The sequence below is a fragment of the Hypanus sabinus genome, chromosome 4 (genome assembly GCF_030144855.1).
Source record: "Hypanus sabinus isolate sHypSab1 chromosome 4, sHypSab1.hap1, whole genome shotgun sequence".
NCBI classification, from domain to species: Eukaryota; Metazoa; Chordata; class Chondrichthyes; order Myliobatiformes; family Dasyatidae; genus Hypanus; species Hypanus sabinus.
This window is the reverse complement of record NC_082709.1, coordinates 167,435,925-167,453,796: the sequence shown is the minus strand read 5'-3', so window position 1 is coordinate 167,453,796 and position 17,872 is coordinate 167,435,925. Positions and strand designations below refer to the sequence as shown.

At 40.3% G+C, this 17,872-nt stretch overlaps 1 protein-coding gene across 3 annotated transcripts in view; it reads right to left on the bottom strand.

The window, feature by feature from the left end:
* Positions 1–16,086, bottom strand: part of runx1 (RUNX family transcription factor 1) — a 221,758-nt gene extending 205,672 nt beyond the window's left edge. For 2 of the 3 annotated variants that reach the window (XM_059968725.1, XM_059968727.1), the window contains exons 1-2: positions 14,946–15,063; positions 14,665–14,766 (exon numbers count right to left, since the gene is read on the bottom strand). In XM_059968725.1, the coding sequence (XP_059824708.1) occupies positions 14,665–14,722 (58 nt within the window). In that variant the 5' untranslated portion in view covers positions 14,723–14,766; positions 14,946–15,063. Of the gene's footprint in view, positions 1–14,664; positions 14,767–14,945; positions 15,064–15,990 lie in introns of those variants that run through there. The other variant, XM_059968726.1, reaches the window with a different exon arrangement.
* Between the last annotated feature and the right edge of the window lie 1,786 nt (positions 16,087–17,872).

The following is a 17,872-nucleotide window of genomic DNA, read 5'->3' as shown; positions in this document are numbered from 1 at the left end:
GATCTTAGAGTAAGTTAAATTGATGGCACCACATTGTGGGATGAAAGGCCCACATTGTGCTGTAAAGTTCTATGTTCTGCAGCATTTCTAATGTCATAAAACTCCCTAAGGTAATTGACAGCTACAGTGCATCATTACAAATAAACTTACACTGAGCCAATACAGGGAAGGCTAGAAAAGATGATGAAAAGAATTGTCAAATATGTAGGTTGAAGGAGTGCTTTAAAGGGAAGGAGATAAAGATGTGAAGAGGTTTTGTGAAAAATTTCATCAGTTTAGGTTCCTGGTAACTACCAGCACAGCTAGTAATGGTGGAACTAAGACCATTGGGGTGCTTGGGACAGAAGTAGCGCAGAGTTCTTAAGACTTGGAGCCTGGAAGAGATTTCAGAGAAGATGACAATCATTCACAGAAAGACCAAGGAAAATGATTCTATCATAATTGTCATATTCTGCATTCAAAATAAGCCATTGCTGTGCTTAGAATTATTCAGATTGACAGAATCATTGAATCAGCATTGAACCAGGCTCCTTGGCTTCCAGAGTGTGTGTTAACCTATGTAGTTTTTTATTGATTCTATGGTATTTTTCCATTCTACTGTGAATCCTACAAGAAAGTGAATCTCGAGGTAGTATATGGTGACATATACGTACTGTGATAATAAATTTACTCTGAGTTTTAAACTCTAAAGTGCCTATTTACAGTAATGGCATTTTATCCTCCACCCATGCCCAGCATTCCCGTCCAATTTGACTGCTCACCTGCACACAAGGGGCAATTTGCTAAATTAACCTACCAACCCACATCTTTGGAATGTGGGAAGAAACCAGTACACCCAGAGGAAACCCATGTGGTCACAGGGAAACCGTGCAAACCCCACGGTCAGGATTGAACCAATTCCCCAGAGCTGTGAAGCAGGAGTGCTAACAGTCGTGCCAGTGTCCAGTTCTCCCCTGTAACTACAACAACATATCTGCGTGGCAGACTGGTGATGATGCTACATCAAGTATGGAGCTTCTTCAAGATAGGTATTCAGTCATTCACAATCAAAATGTTCTGTCCAATATCTACCCCTCAATTAGCATCATGAAACCCAAATGTGTACAGTACTGTGCAAAAGTCTCGGGCACCTTAGATTTCTTTTAATATGGTTTCTGACGCTATGGCCTTCACAGAGTTCTGAACTCAACATCATTGAGGCTGTCTGGGATTATCTGGACAGAAAGAAGCAAGTGAGACAGCCAAATCCGGTAGAAGGTCTATGGCAAGTTCTCCACGATACTCGGAACAATTTGCCAGCTGATTTTGTTATAAAACTGCACAACAATGTACCTAAGAGAATTGATGCAGCTTTAATGGCAAATGGTGGTCACACCAATTATAGATCTGATTTTGTTTTTTACTGTTTACTGCTCCCTATAGTATTTTTTTGCTATTTAGAAATTTTTCATTTTTTCATTTCTGAAAGCATCTTTGCTTTACAGAATGTTTTCACATGTGCCTAAAACTTTTGCACAGTCCTGTATGTCCTTGATATTCCTCGTAAGTATGCAGTTTGGTTTCAGCTTCTGTTGGTGCTCATATTGGACAAGCTTAGTTGATGTACTTGGTGCTTTCCCCTCAATCATTGCTACCTAGTCTACTGTGTGTTTTGCCTCAAGCAAAGAGATTAAACTTCTGTCCCTTTGTCTGGGTGGTATTGCATTGTAAATGTTGAATCTAATAGGCATAAGTGCACTATTGTTACCCATGTTACGCCAGTGACAACTCGACAGAACTAGTTCACTGAGACAAGCTGAGGCCACAATGGGCACCATGTACACAATTTTTAAAAATTGCTTTTTCTCTATGAGTAATCTTACTGGAGATTTCCAAACCAGGACAAAGACCAGTCTTTAAAATGACAGTTCAATCTACAATCCTTTTAATCCCATGCTCTTTGCATTAGAAGTCAGCAGGAAGCTTTTCTAAATTGGAGGTTAACTTCTGCGAGCTGGTGTTCATAGCAGAATCAGAATCAGGTTTATTGTCACTGACATATGTTATGAATTTTGTTGTTTTGTGGCAGCAGTACAATACAAGACACATTTACTATAAATTACTGTAAGTTACAATAAAAATATATAATGCAAACGACAAACAGTGAAGAAGCATTCATGGACTATTCAGAAATCTGACAACAATGTGGAAGTTCCTAAATTGTTGAGTGAGTCTTCAGGCTCTTGTACCTCCTCCCTGATGGTAGTAATGAGAAGAGGGCATGTTTCAGATGCTGGGGTCCTTAATGATGGCTACAGCCTTCTTGAAGCAAAGCCTTTTAGAAGATGTTCTTGATGGTGGGGAGCCCTATTCCCACAAAGAACACAAGAGATTTTACAGATGCTGGAAATCCAGTGCCATACACACAAAACGCTGTAGGCACTGAGCAGATCAAATGGTATCTATGGAAATGGATAAACAGTTTGCTTTTTGGATTAAGATCCTTCGTCAGGACTCAGCCCGTAACTTTCAAAGTTTATTCATTTCCATAGATGCTCTCTGAACTGCTGAGATCCTACAGCATCTTGTATGCACTTCCAACCTTTGGAGCTGGCTGGGTCTACAACTCTCTGCAGGCTCTTGCAATCATTGTGCATTGGAGACTGCATCAAATGGGGACACAACCTACCAGAATGCTGTTCATGGAGCATGTGTAGAAATTTGCTAGAGTCTTTGGTGACATACAAAATCGGCTCAAACTCCTAATGAAGTAGAGTCATTGGCATACCTTCTTCAGGATAGCATCAATTTGTTGGGCCCAAGGTAGATCCTCTAAGATGTCAATGGCCACACTATTCACTCCTTCCACTGCTGACCCCTCAGTGAGGGTATATGTGTGTGCACATGGAAAAACTGATTGCTCTCCAAATTCTCCAACAATTGAAAAATTATGAGGGCTGCAAGGCCTTTAACTTTCATTCAGATCAATCTTTGTCACCAAGAGCACAGTGGAAAATCTTATCTCTCTGTATTAGGGCAAACATAGTCAGTGGCCAATTTTGCTGATTCCTGGACAACAGTGGAAAATCTCACACCAGCTTCTAGCAACACTTATGCCCACAACTCAAGCCATGATTTACCTTGTGTAATCTCTAACAGGGCAATCCCTAGCAATCCTACTTAACTGTGAAACGTTTGGTCCAGTCTATAAAAATATACAAAAGACAAACTGTGAGGAAGTGTGCGTGGACCATTCAGAAATCTGACAACAATGTGGAAGTTCCTAAATTGTTGAGTGAGTCTTCAGGCTCTTGTACCTCCTCTCTGATGGTAGTAATGAGAAGAGGGCATGTCTCTGGTGCTGGGGTCTTTAATGATGGCTACAGCCTTCTTGAAGCAAAGCCTTTTAGAAGATGTCCTTGAGGGTGGGGAGGCTTGTTCCCATGGTGAACACTCTTCCACTTAGACATGTTGAATTACCACCCGCGCAAAATACTGCTGCACCTGATACTGCTGCACATTGTGTCCTCAAGAGAGAGGTAATTGGAGAGGGAAATGGATTAAGGACAATTAACCTACTAAAGAAATGTATTATGCAGGATTTTATAAAATCTAATTACATCAGTTAAAGACCCACAAAACTATATAGCCTCTTTCATGATATCACTTCTGTACTCTGTAAAGTATACTCTTTTGACACTTGCAACTACAATAATAGTGGCTGGTGCTGGGTCTGAACAGCTGTAATGAACAGCTTTTGACACTGCTAGAATGGATGAACACCTAGGAAATGGAGAAGTATGAGCCTTTATGCAATATCATCCAGCCAGCAAGCTGCATGAAACCTGACTCCTCACAAAGCACAAAGGAATTTTTATTCACGGGATTTCATAGCCGGGGGAACATTAAAAGGAAGGTGTTTTAGTAGATGCTGTAAGGGTCAGGCAAGTATATAAAAAAATTACAATAACCACAGAGACTAGCCTTTGTATTAAGTAGTTAACACCTTTTTTTTAAATGAGTGGCTGAGGTAGGTTTGATGCCTCTTGAAACAGGATCTAATTGTACTACTTAGGATAAGTATCTGATAATAGTTTAGGTAGCGAGAAGGTTAAAGAAGAGTTTGGTAGTAACTGTTGGTACACAGTAGCTGAACATGCAATACACTTGTATCATGTTCCTCTCTTAGTTTAATGCAGGCACAGATGTTTACTTGCAATGGTTTGGTGCCTCTACTGATGCAGTAGAAAAAGGGACACCATTCCATGCAACAGCAGGGAACAGTCACTATGGTAGCATAGTGATTAGCGCAACGCTATTACAGTTTGGGCGTTGGATTTCTGAGTTCAACTCCAACATCTGTGAGGAGTCTGTAAGTTCTCCCCATGGAATGTGTGGGTTTTCTCCAGCTATTCTGGTTTCCTCCCACAGTCCAAAAACCTACAGGTTAGTAGGTTAATTGGTCATTGTAAATTGTTCTGTGATGAGGCCAAGGTTATATAGAGGGCTGTTGGGTGGCACAGTTTGAAGAGCCAGAAGAGCCTAGTCCGACGAAAGGTCTCAGCCGGAAACGTCGACAGTGCTTCTCCTTATAGATGCTGCCTGGCCTGCTGTGTTCCACCAGCATTTTGTGTGTGTTGTTGTTTGAATTTCCAGCATCTGCAGATTTCCTCGTGTAGAGCCTAGTCCAGGCTGTATTCTAATAAATAAATTAACAGTTACATATCTGGTAATGCCACCAAAGGTAACTTCTGGGCTCATATGCAAAATCTGAATATTGGACTGTAGGAATAATATTGATCTCTCATTTTGATCTAACATATGTTTTCAAATATGATTCTTTTAATATTAATTACAAACATTAAATATTGGAAACAAAGCATGCCTGGTGGAACCAGTAGGCAAAAGGAATGTTAGAACCAGAACCTTTCCAATTCTCTCTGTCAAGGTCACTTGACCTGTTGTGACTTCCTTGCCTTTACATTGGTTAATGGTCTTCAGCCAAATACACTGAGATACAGTCTTTCAACAGGAAGTACTGAAGTCTCTAATTTACATACATTTCCATGGGCCCGACCTTTCTTCAGAACAACTTTGGGATAGTGAATAATGCAGCTATTAGAGCAGCTGCCTCATAGGTTCAGTGACTCATGCTACGTCTACACTACACTGGACAAATCTGTAACCAAAGCTTTTTCTCTTTGTTTTTACCCTTCATCCACACTAAAACAGCATTTTCGTCCCTGGAAACCAGAGCTTTTCAGAAACGCTGTCCAAGGTGTGTAATTTTGAAAACGCCGCTTGGGCAGATCAGTGTGGACGGGGTAACCGGAGAAATCTGAAAACTTTTGTCAGATGGCAGCGCGCCATTTCATTGTTTTCCTGAACGCAACCCCCCGTGCAATCTAACAATTTCAGAACAGACAGCAACAAGACTGAAGCCAGAAGAATTAGAAATGTAATCACCAAATACTTTGACCCATAACTTACTGAATAAATAAGTATACTCACTTGGCCCTGTTTTCTGTCCTTGCTTGTATGAAGGTGGTTTACCTATTTATGCAAGTACTTCTCTGACAATAGATGTGTAACAGCCAAATGTGTTTGGTAATGTGTTAGATGTGTAATCTGTCTCTAAAGAATGGAACTGAATTTCAAATCTGGGAGTAAATGGTGATGCTGCTCTCACATAGTTTAGCATTGCACATTGGAGATAAGGTCTTTGGCAGGGAACATTGTACTATTCTGGAGTTTCAGCCAGCACATTTTGTTTAAGCCCCAATGAGAATCTGAATTCACAAACTCCTGAAGCAAGAAGCGTACTTACAAGATTCACTCGACATCGAAGTGGCTTATTGTAACTGACTGCTCAATTATCGGTATCAATGGGTGTGAATGCCCCGAGGCTTCCATAAGTGACAGCTATTTCCCAAGTCTAGTTTTACTTATGGATGAACTATTTTCTGTCAGATGCTGACAGGTCTGCAGCATCTGTCTAGTATCTTGTGTTGAATATCGAAGCTGGCAGATCCTGTTCCTTCTGGATGTGACTGAGCTTTGAAATGGAGCATACCATGTCCGCCCAGGTGTTACTCAGCCTCTGCATATTTGCATAATTGATACAGCCTTGTACAGATTCCATTCTCATTTACATTTTGCGTAGGGATACAAAGACAAATTTATTACAACTGTTTTTGAATACTGGCCTCAGGAAGGTCTTGACTGACAAGTTTGGAAAGGAACTGCCTTCATTGGTGTTAATATTTAGACACAACTTTAAACTGCTGTCTCTGAATTTAAGCATACTGAACTCAATGGAAACGTATTGCGCACACTGTTATCTTAAATGAAACTTTCATTTTAAATCCTTAAATTTGTCCCAATCTGCTCAACCAACATCGTTCTGGACTGATTGGGGTGGGCTTTTAAATAAGCAGCTATTACATACTAAGAAGATACTTGAATTTATTTCCATTTTGTAATTCAACCATTTTCAGTGAGGTTGAGGCTGTGATGTGGAATAGATATTGTGGGGTAGACAACATAGATGGGGGCAAAGGTAATTAATGCAATGCATGAAGACAAGATTTTCTGCAGATGCTGGAAATCCAGAGTGACACAGACAAAATGCTAGAGGAACTCAGCAGCTCAGGAAGCATCTATGGAAAAGAATTATCAGCTGAGATGTTTTGAGCCGACATCCATCATCAGCAATGGGCATATTGTTGTCAAAGGTCTGTGTAATCTGTCTCATTCACTGAGTGAATCAAACTCAAAGGTTCTATCAGTAACATCTTTGTTTTTAACTCTGAAAATCAGTATTATCCTTTTGAAGTCACTCTCTTCAGATGACAGTGATGGTATTGGGGACTGAATTTAGAAAGTCCATGACAACAACTAAATAAATCGGCAAAAAAAACAACAGACAAAATTTCATTTGCAGACTACCAAATGGAAACTGGAAACAGGAGGAGGCTGTAAACTGTCTTGAAACTGCTCAGGTTAGAGTTCAATCAGTTCTGATTATATTCTCCAACTGGGATGAGAAATAACTACAGGGCAAAATGGGTAGGTGAAATGTCCATCATGAAGTAGGAAGAAGCTGCACAATACTAAAATGATCAAGAACTTCAACCGAATTTTGCACGATTATAGCTTCAGAAATACGCAACTATCATTCAGAGACCTGGAGTAGTAAGGAAGAGCCATTCAAAACGCTACAGGACCAACTCAGAAATTGAAATAAACCAGTCCTAAATGACCAAACTAATATTCATGAAATTGCTGTGAAGGTCCAGCTGTTTAAGGGAAGAAACCATGAGAGCATAAGAGTGGCCATTGCTTTGACAAATTATGTTACAATGCTGAGAAGATGCCTCAACCTTTGCCTATTGCCACAAAGGTCAAAGGTAGATGCAATCTCAATGGCTCTTCACACGACTTTAGACCACCTGGACAACACAAACACTTCTATCGACTATAGCTCAACATTTAATACCATCGTTCCCACAATCCTGATTGAGAAGTTGCAGAACTTGGGCCTCTGTACCTCAATCTGCAATAGGATCCTCGACCTCCTAACTGGAAGACCACAAACTGTGTGGATTGGTGATAACATATGCTCATTGCTAACAATCAACACTGGCACACCTCAGCAATGTGTGCTTAGCCCACTGCTCCACTCTCTATATACACATGACTGTGTGGCTAGGCATAGCTCAAATTCCACCTACAAATTTGCTGATGATACAACCATTGTTGGTAGAATCTCAGGTGGAGACGAGAGGGAGTACAGGAGTAAGATTTTCCAACTAGTGGAATGGTGCCGCAGTAACAACATAGTACTCTATGTCAGTAAGGCAAAAGAGCTGATTGTGAACTTCAGGAAAGGTAAGACGAAGGAACACATACCAATCCTCATAGAGGGATCTGAAGTGGAGAGAGTGAGCAGCTTCAAGTTCCTGGCTGTCAAGATCTCTGAGGATCTAACCTGGTCCCAACATATCGATATAGCCATAAAGAAGGCAAGACAGCAGATAGAATTAATTAGAGGGTTTGAAGAGATTTGGCATGGTCAACAAATACACTCAGAAACTTCTATAGTTGTACCGTGGAGAAAATACTGACAAGCTGTATGAAAATACTGAAAATACTGTCTGGTATGGAGGGGCTACTGCACAGGACTGAAGGAAGCTGCAGATGGTTGTACATCTAGTTAGCTCTATCTTGGGTACTAGCCTACAAAATACCCAAGGCATCATTAGGGAGCGGTGTCTCAGAAAGGCAGCGTCCATTATTAAAGACCTCCAGCACCCAGGGCATGCCCTTTTCTCACTGTTACCATCAGGTAGGAGATACAGAAGCCTGAAGGCACACACTCAGTGATTCAGGAACAGCTTCTTCCCCTCTGCCATCTGATTCCTAAATGGGCATTGTATCTTTGGACACTACCTCACTTTTTAAAAAAAATACAGTATTTCTGTTTTTGCACATTTTAAAAAAAATCAATTGTATACATGTAATTGATTTACTTGTTTACTTATTATTATTTTTATTTTACTTATTTTTTTTGTCTGCTAGATTATGTATTGCATTGAACTGCTGCTGCTAAGTTAACAAATTTCATGTCACATGCCGGTGATGATAAACCTGATTCTGATTCTGAAATATGGGCCCTTGGGCCAAATAATCCATTTCCAAACCTTAGTATAATGTAAATGTTATCAATTGTAGAATCGTTGACAAAATGGTTGTATTACAGAGTAGAAAATGGGGGAGGGGGAACTGATGTGTTACAATATTTCCTAATAAATCAAGCAAGAATGAGAGTTGACATTGGTTATTATATCATCTCTTTAGCTTCCTACTGAATATTCTACAAATAGTTATAGCCACCATTTCAATTTTGCCTTGTTTTCTTTTATAACTGATTTTCTTATTCTTTTCCTCTTAGGTTTCCTCATATTGTTTGCATTTCTATTTCCCTAGGTCATAAGTTTTTGCCAACACCTGTTATGTCACTTCTCGTGTTTTGGGAAAAGCACAACAGGCAGTGGGAGAAAATCGACAAAAAATTTCATTTGACAGGGAAGGCACAATTTGGATAGAACAGAGAAACGTGCAGGACAGCTTCACTACGGGAACCTGGAGGACAATGGAGCAACTTCACAGTCATGAGATCCAATTTGCAGTGAGGAGTATTTAACACTGGATGTATTTAAGGAGACTGCCTCCTTGCATGGTTCAAGATTACACTAACAACATTGTAAAGCTGACCCAGTGATACCGGTGGAAGAACAAATGATGATTTGGTTATATAGCTTAGAACATTACAGCACAGAACAACTCACAATGTTGTGCCAGCCTTTTAATATTCTCCAAGATCAATCTAACTCCTCGCTCCTACATAGGCCTCCATTTTTCATTCATTCATGTCTTAAATGTCCCTAATATTGTCTGTCTCTACCACCAACTCCTGGCTGTGTGTTCCACACACTTGCCACTACAAGAACAAACGTAATTCTAATATTACCTCCTTATACTCTGCTCCCATCATCTTAAAATTATGTCCTCATATGTTAGCCATTGCAGCCTTAGGAAAATGAATTGACTTTATTTCTTGCACCCTTCACATACATGAGGAGTAAAAATCTTAACCTTACATCTCCATCGAAATGTGCAATGTGCAATCATAGTAATTTATAATAATTTATAATGGATAGAATAGTCAGTGTAATATAGAGTACACTCAAGGCAGCGTGAGTTCATCAGTCTGATGGCCTGGTGGAAGAAGCTGCCCCAGAACCTGTTGGTCCTGGCTTTTATGCTGTGGTACTGCTTCCTGGATGGCAGCAGCTGGAATAGATTGTGATTGGGATGACTTGAGTCCACAATGATCTTACGGGCCCTTTTTACATACCTGTCCCTGTAAATGTCCTGAATTATGGGAAGTTCACAACTACAGATGCAAGGGCTGTCCACACCACTCCCTGAAGAGTCCTGCGAATAAGGGAAGTACAGTTCCCATACCAGGCAGTGATGCAGTCAGTCAGGATGCTCTCAGTTGTGCTCCTATAGAAAGTTCTTAGGATATGGGGGCTCACACCAAACTTCCTGAACCGTCTGAGGTGAAAGAGGCGCTGTTGTGCCTTTTTCACCATGCAGCTGGTGTATGCAGACCACGTAAGGTACTCGGTGATGTGGATGGCTCTGGCTGCCCAGTACAAAATAGTAAAGTAAAAGATATATTGGTTACTCTTCATTCAAACAGTGCAGTGGGATGTTTCACACCCACAAGAAGAAGAAGGGAGTAGCAGACCCCAGATAACATCTGAAGGATGTCACCAACTAAGATATGGCCTTCAGTTTGGAATTGTTCATTCATTCACTCCCATTCCAAATGAAGAGTGATCAGGACTTCCATTCAGAATGAGAGTGCTACCCACGGCTGGCACCAGGTTGTAGACAAAGGGTGCAGGAAGCCAGCTGCAAAAGTTGGAAACACAAATACCTGCTTCAGGAATTAGTCAGCTCCAGCACATGCCGAAAGCTTTAAAGAGTATGGTGTCTTGATTCAAATAAAGCTGCCTCAAATTTCCCTTGGGCTATCCACCTCCACGTGGAATAATACAAGTTTGCACTTCTGAATTAGCATATTGCTATTGGAAAACCATATAGTGGGAGAGGATTAACAAATTAGCCACTATTCCTTAAATGCCAAACAGAACTTGACTGTGTTTCTGCTTGATTAAGTGGCCATGCTTCACATTCAGTTCCAGAACTAGAAAACTAATATAATCCAGTTTACATCAGCATCTGTAGTGTGCAACCACAGCCCTTCTCCATGGACTCAGGAAATCCAAGATGCCTTCATATAGGTGCCATGTGCATATCCATAACTATAAACAGGGCTCAAATGTCACATAGGATCCTGACAGATAATGGTTATGGCCACGTGGGTTCAGACAAAGTGATTCCATTCAGATGGTACCCATGACTTCAGACTCTACTCTCCAAAAGCACTGTAAAACAAGAGAACCAGCTCTGTGTGGACTGCTGGAACACACGGTCGGTGCAGCGAAACAACTTGAACTCCACCTTTAGTAGTAACATGAACTGATCCATTATTATCCATGTTTTGAAGAGTCACCTGAATATTATTTATGAAAGTGTTCAGATTTTTCAGCACGAGTTATATATTGAGGATGGCGTCCCTCACAACGCATGCAGCCATGGAGCTAACACTAGTGGCGATTCTGTTGCACACCACATGAAGTTGTTAGTTTACCCCGACGGACATGGAGAGACTAGCCAATTTGTTTACCTCAGAAGGGCGTGGGTTAGTGTGTACAGAAGCACGGAACAGTGTCAGCAATGTTTCCGACCAATGAGGGGATAAAATCTTACTAAATGAGTTCATTGACTCAATCACACATCAAAATGAGTTCAGGCAACTGCTTACCACCACCCAGCTCTTAATTACCGGGTAATCTCAACATGTTATTACTTCTCGGTGCTGCGATATAACATTTTTCAATTAAGTTATTTGGATATATACAATCTAGTTAATAAACAAAAGTTAAACTTGGCACAGGTTGTGGTGTTTGCATTATAAGTCAGGTCCTTAGCTAACGTTTTTGGCCAATATTTGTCCCTCAAGACAGCCTGAAGTCGAATTTATCGGCATCTCATTGTGGTACCTAGCTGCACACAAAGTTTTCTGCAGCGGTTTTGTGCCTGGGGTATATTTCAGAGGTTGTGCTTTGTCTGCAGAATGCTTTAGGCTTTCTTGAGGCTGAGAACGGCGCTCTATAAGTGCACAATTTCCCTGCCATTGCAGCATTTGGGCGAACATTAGAGTCCTTTATTGCACAGTTGGCATGACTTGTGTGTGTGTAAACATATTTCCTGGAGGGTAACTGTTTATTATGCTAAGTAATTTAATGTTCCTTGAGTAAATTTTGTAGAGATAGCAGTTTTGAGAAGAATTAATTTAATCCTATATTCCTCTTTTCAATTTCCTGTGCACTGATGGCTTGCAACTTAATCATTTTTCTGATGCCAGTGATTGGAAAATAAGTAATTCACAAAAATAAGGCATCTGTTTTCACTAATTCTGACTGGTGTTTGTGCCATGGAATTGTACAATCCTGGTGTAGTTTCTAAGTGAACATATGATCTTAAACCAGTCAGTCTCACTCAGCCTAAACCTCCCAGCCTGTGCTCATTCCACAGCCTGAAGTTTTTCAGATTATGGAATGTCTCACTGTTAGTGAAGTATCTGCAAGGATCCCCTCAGAAGTTGCCAGCACATCATTTGGTTGTATCATGAAACAGGGTAGATGCAATGAGAACAGCATGTATTGAAGCCCAGGGTTTAAGTCATCAGCGCCAGGAAAACTGCTCAGGAGGAGGATTCCAGTTGATTTAATCTTGTCCATTTAGAATCAACAGTTAAGTTTAAGACAACTGAAGCCTTTGATCCAGGTAAGTATCAGCTTCTGGACAACCTTTTGAATCCAGGCCCCTTCCATATTGCAACCGATTGTGGATATTCCAGGGGACATTCAAAAGAGATAGGATTTCCTCCTTGCTAACCTGCTCAATATTTGTCCCTAGTGCAAAACTAATAAACTAGGCTAGTTTTTTGGGATGCCTCACTGATCACAAATTGGTTCCTGAATCACACAACACTGAAGCTATTCCAAAGGTCTTCATTGTCTGCAAAGAGCTTTGCCATGTCTTCAGGTTCTTTCTGTGACTCCAGAAACTCAAAACTTTATTGCAAGCTTGTCTGTGAAGTTTACAAACTTAACGGTTTACAAGGCATCGGGAAAGCTCTGCTTGAACACAGGGCAGCATTGAGTGAAATTTTACCTGCACAATTAGGTATTTACTGAATAGGATTAATGTTTAAACTCACTGTAAACTGAAAACATCCGTCCTCTTGAGGCGCAGTGTTTCATTGGAAGGTGTGACTTCAGCAGTTTCCTCGTCGAAGAGCATAAGGGATAGCCTGGTGCGGTATGATAGAAAAGACCCATATCCTTTGTGGTGTACCACACTCAATTCATGCGTCAGCTTTCTTCCAGTGTTTTCTTGGAATAGAACAATTGTTTTTTTCCCCTCCTTTCTCATTTTTAACACAGTATCGTGCTACAAGAATTATGGATTTCCTTCTGAGAGAACTGCACAACCTGATAAAGTGAAATATATGGGACGAGAAGTGCATGCTATTTCCCTGCTGCCAACAATTTGTGGCAATAAATTTCAGCAGTGTTTGTGCAGAAAAGGGATGAGAGAGGCACCCGAGATGTTTCTGTCGACCGGGCCGTGCAGAGCTTGGAGAAAACTGCAGCAGAAACAAATTGCCTACAGACGTGGTTATTTATCCAGCATGTATGAGTCTGGGAGGTTTTCTGTTTCTGCCTCATATCTCGAAGCTGACCAGAGTCCAGTGTACAAGCAACAGAAAAGGGGAAGCCAATCCAAAAAAACAAGTTTATCACAAATACCAATGGATTAAATATGCTGGTTTCACTCTTAACTTTCTAAGTGCACTCAGTATGACTCCATGCCAACGCAACTTGCTTACGGTAATTATTACTTTTTCTTGATTTGTTCATCTATCAGGAAGACCAATCAATGGTAATCTAGCTCCTTTATGCTTTTTCGTTTGCTTATACTTAGCTCCAGTGTGCTGGGTTAAAAATGGCGCCTTAAGTAATGTCCGTAACTTCTGAACTGTTCAGCAGATCGTGCCCCAGCTGCCTGCATTCTGCAGAAGTGAAGCCCGATTATTTATACATTGCTTTTTATTACCTTATCAAACTTGTAAAGATTTCCTCTATAAGTTTTCCTGTTGATACAGTGGGAAACAAAACAAGGGGTAAAAAAAGGCAACTTGAATCCAGGAAGGTCTTTCTCATTATTTGAAGAATATTGCTTCCTCCGGCTGCTAACAATACTGAGGAAGCAGTCGTTCAGTGAGCCTAGGGAGTTATTAGTAAGGTTGAATAGAGACTGTGGCCAATCAACAGAGCTGAATGATGCTGTAGGAATGCACAAATCATCCAACTACCATGAGACGATAATAGAAAATTTCTCCCTTTCCATACAAATCCTGCTCAAAGCTTGAGAAGTGACAAAAGACTTAGCAACAGTTTAGAAAGAGAAATATCCATACTTGCTTCAGGCGAGTTGCTCATGCATCATTCACTCTGCTTTCCTAAATGATAGGTTTTTTTTTGTAAAACACCCAACAACTGCTTGTGACTCGCAGTGACATAAGTTTCCAAACGCGTATCTTGTCCTTCTGTTTCCGTACCGGCATGGGTGACTAACTCAGTGTTTTCAAAATTGCTTAACCAAAGCCTTCAGTCTTTCTTTAGTCAGCCCTAAAGAGTGCAAGTTTGACTCTCGCAAACCATTAGGCAAACCTCGCATCATGTTGTGCAATATGGAGCTCAAAGCAAACTATTTTATTACTTCAGGAATGCATTTTTAAACTGGAGAAAATTGGGAGCCACAAATAAATACGTTATAAAATATGTTAAGCATCAGCTAAGAACTCAGTAGCCTGTCATCAGGCAACCACAAAATAACAGCATCCTTTCTGCATTTTGTTTTGAAGGACTTTCTCAACATTCACCATGAATAGAATCATTTTTAAACACTGGTGCTTACCTCTCATGAAGCATTGTTGATATGAAGGAAATGACTCAAATATGCTGTTCGAAGCCATGGTGTCCAGTGAAGTTGTCCTAACAGGCTGCACAGGTCTCCCACCTTTTCAAAGCAAAACCAACAAAGTTTAAGAGTCGCACTCTCCACTGCACCGTTCATCTCTGGCAGTTTCCTTTTACCTTATCACATAGCTTCTGCAGCACTGCAAACAACACGATAAGGTACTTTTTGAGGTCTGAAATGTAAAAATAGTGGATTGGTTGTGGTTAGATGATGCTTACCACTGTACGAAATGCTTGGCACTCTGTGGTTTAAATCAGAATGAGTTGCTGTTTGCTGACCAATATCCCGGACCCACTGTTGTGTGACTGGTCTGCACCCAACTTGTGGTTCTGTGGTTGTTTATGAGGCCCAAAGAGTTTCACACAACCAAAATTACAAATTTAACTGTTCCCTTTTGACAATTCAACCTAATTGGCTGTCACTGATCATGTGTCCCGTGTGATGTCGCCTTTTTTTCTTATTGTAGATTGCCCTTCCCACCCCACCTGCCCTCCCCCTGGCTTAGTCAGGAAATAGCAGAGGCTAGAGTTTGCAAAACTGACTCATAGACTCTTTTTGCTTATTATGCAAATAGAATGTTATGATTTTGTACAAAGAGCCTGTGTTACTTTAAGAGCTGCTTTAATCTGCCATTAAACTTTCCTTGCAACTTTCATATTCTTTATACACTCTAGAAAGAAAAAGAGATACTCCATTTTATTATCTTGCTATATATATCCAAAAGAATTTCTTTATGCAGGATGAAATAAATAAGATCTTGTGGTAACTTTGAATCAGTCCTGTTCAGAATAAGTTTCGAACTTTCTATTTAGGGGATTTTAGTACACAATTATTTCATCCCTCAATAATTAAGGAGCTGCAGATTTTTTGGTTTCACTTGTTGAAATACAGACTTTACATTTTCAATAACTATTTAATTTAAAGTTAAAAGAAATGAAGTGTGAATCACAGATGAGACCCAGGACTTCCCCTACTCATACCTGAGACTGACCATTAGATGAGGAAGGTCAGATTTGTCTACATTGTCTCCCCACAGTTGAATTACCTGCCTGCCTTTAACCCACCTGAAGAGTAGGGAAAGTACCATACTGGCACTGATAGAGGTAGCAAACTGGAAAAAACTTTATGGTTTTAAACCATATAATCAGTTTAATTGATGCATTATCTAGCCCATAAGTGATTACAGAATAGAATACCTTGATATAAAAATTACTCAGTTAAGTTAAGGGTTTCAGCCAAGTTCAAGAGTGTTTAAATACTCACCTTGGACTAGGGTACCACCGGTAACTGTAGCAGCACTTTTTCACAATGTCCCGATCCAAGCAGTTATTTATAAAAGGAAATATATTTTGTGCTTTTATATTCTAATTGCAGTCCATAGATTTGAAAGGCAGGTCAATATTCTGCGTCGGTAAAAGGCACATTATTCTTATCACAAGCTTACACCGCCTTTTTTTTTCAATCGGACAATGCAAATGTTTGGTACTCCTAATTGATAGGTTGGTGTAGGACTGGTTGTATAACAGCTGCCTCACTGCAAGTATCCTGTGAACAAAGTTTTGAATTTCCTTCATCGTTAACCACATCAGTATTTAACCCATCCATCTGCTGCTAACTTTTCTTTTTGTTCCTATGTATACATGCAATCTCACAGAAAAGAAGAAATCCCTTAAAGCTTTAACCTCTGACAATCGGCTGCAAGCTTCAACAAAGCATTTACAGACCGTTATTGCGATGGTTTGGATGCATGTCCGTAAATAAAATCAGCATGTTTGTGAGATGTGCTCCATGAATTCTTCCTCGTACTCTCAGCCTATTATCCTTCACAAAGTCTGCTGCTCATTTCCATGCAATTGGTGCCACAAAATTTGGAATCATTTGATGTTACATTAGAAGAAACGAAAGCAAAGGGGGTGGAAAGAAAAAGAAGCATTTGTCTCTCCTTTCTTCTTGAATTGTGTTTCGACATAGCCATTGGCAAGGCTGAGGCAGTCAAAGAATAAGAATCCGCCCCCCCTCTTATCCCCATAGAATATCACTGTTAATTGTTCCCAGTCTCCCACATGGCTCCATTCCATAAGAGGATGCTTCTTCGGAGGTCTGCTAGCTCCTCGACATCAATGGATGAGCAGAGATGTTAAAAATCCATGCAGAGAAGCCAGCAAGAAGCAACACGCTCTGGAGAAGCTTTAAGAGTTTAACTCTGAGTCATAAACAATCACTCTTTATCAGTCTATTCATCTATCAGCCTATTCCTATTACTTCAATTCTGGATCTTTTTATCCTACAGTGATGTTTAAATTATTCCAGAAAGTAAAGGTAGACGCCATCTTTAATGGGACAGTATGCATCCAGGAATGATGATGTTAAATCATAAAAGTTTTTTAAAATCTAATTCATGCTGGTCGATGTTCGCATGTTCCCATGAAGTTAGGAAAGAGGAATCAGCTTGCAATTCTGCATTCCTTCTGAGAAAGGCTTGTCCAGCGAGGGGAAGAATGGTCTTTGCATGATGGTCATTCGGGTCAGTGTGTCCACCAGTATTCACTGACAAAGTAGGGGCCCTTGGGACTGGATGCATTCTGACACCAGCTCACCAAAAGCACGGGTACCTTTTCAGTCCATAGTCACTTAAGTTCAGTCCCATTGCAAAAATGTAGTGCAAAACCGTGCTAGAGGTGGGATACTAAGCTGGGACCCTTTCAGCCTTGTTGGTTGGCTGTGGTGGAGTGAGCTGTGTTAACAACTCAGTGACTCAATGGCACTATTTGAGGAAGCGAAGGGGATTTTCTCTGGTATTCTGACCAATACTGTTCCCTCAAAAAATGTTTTAAATAACCAGACTCTCTAATCATTTACTTATACGTACAAGTTGGTTGTGTGTTTCTTTGTGTTGTCATAGTGCAATACCAGAATATATTTCACTGGACGTACAGTGCTTTGAAAAACTCTGTGGATGTGAAAGGCACTGCATTATTGGATATATGTATCTGTGAACTGATACAAGGAAAGAATTTGCTTCAATAAGAAGGAAGAATACAAAGAAAATGAGGTAAGTTTACTTTTAAGGATTAACCAGTTAATATTGTATTAACCTGTTACTTAACCGTATGTCTACTATCTTGGAAATTATTTATCAGGGACT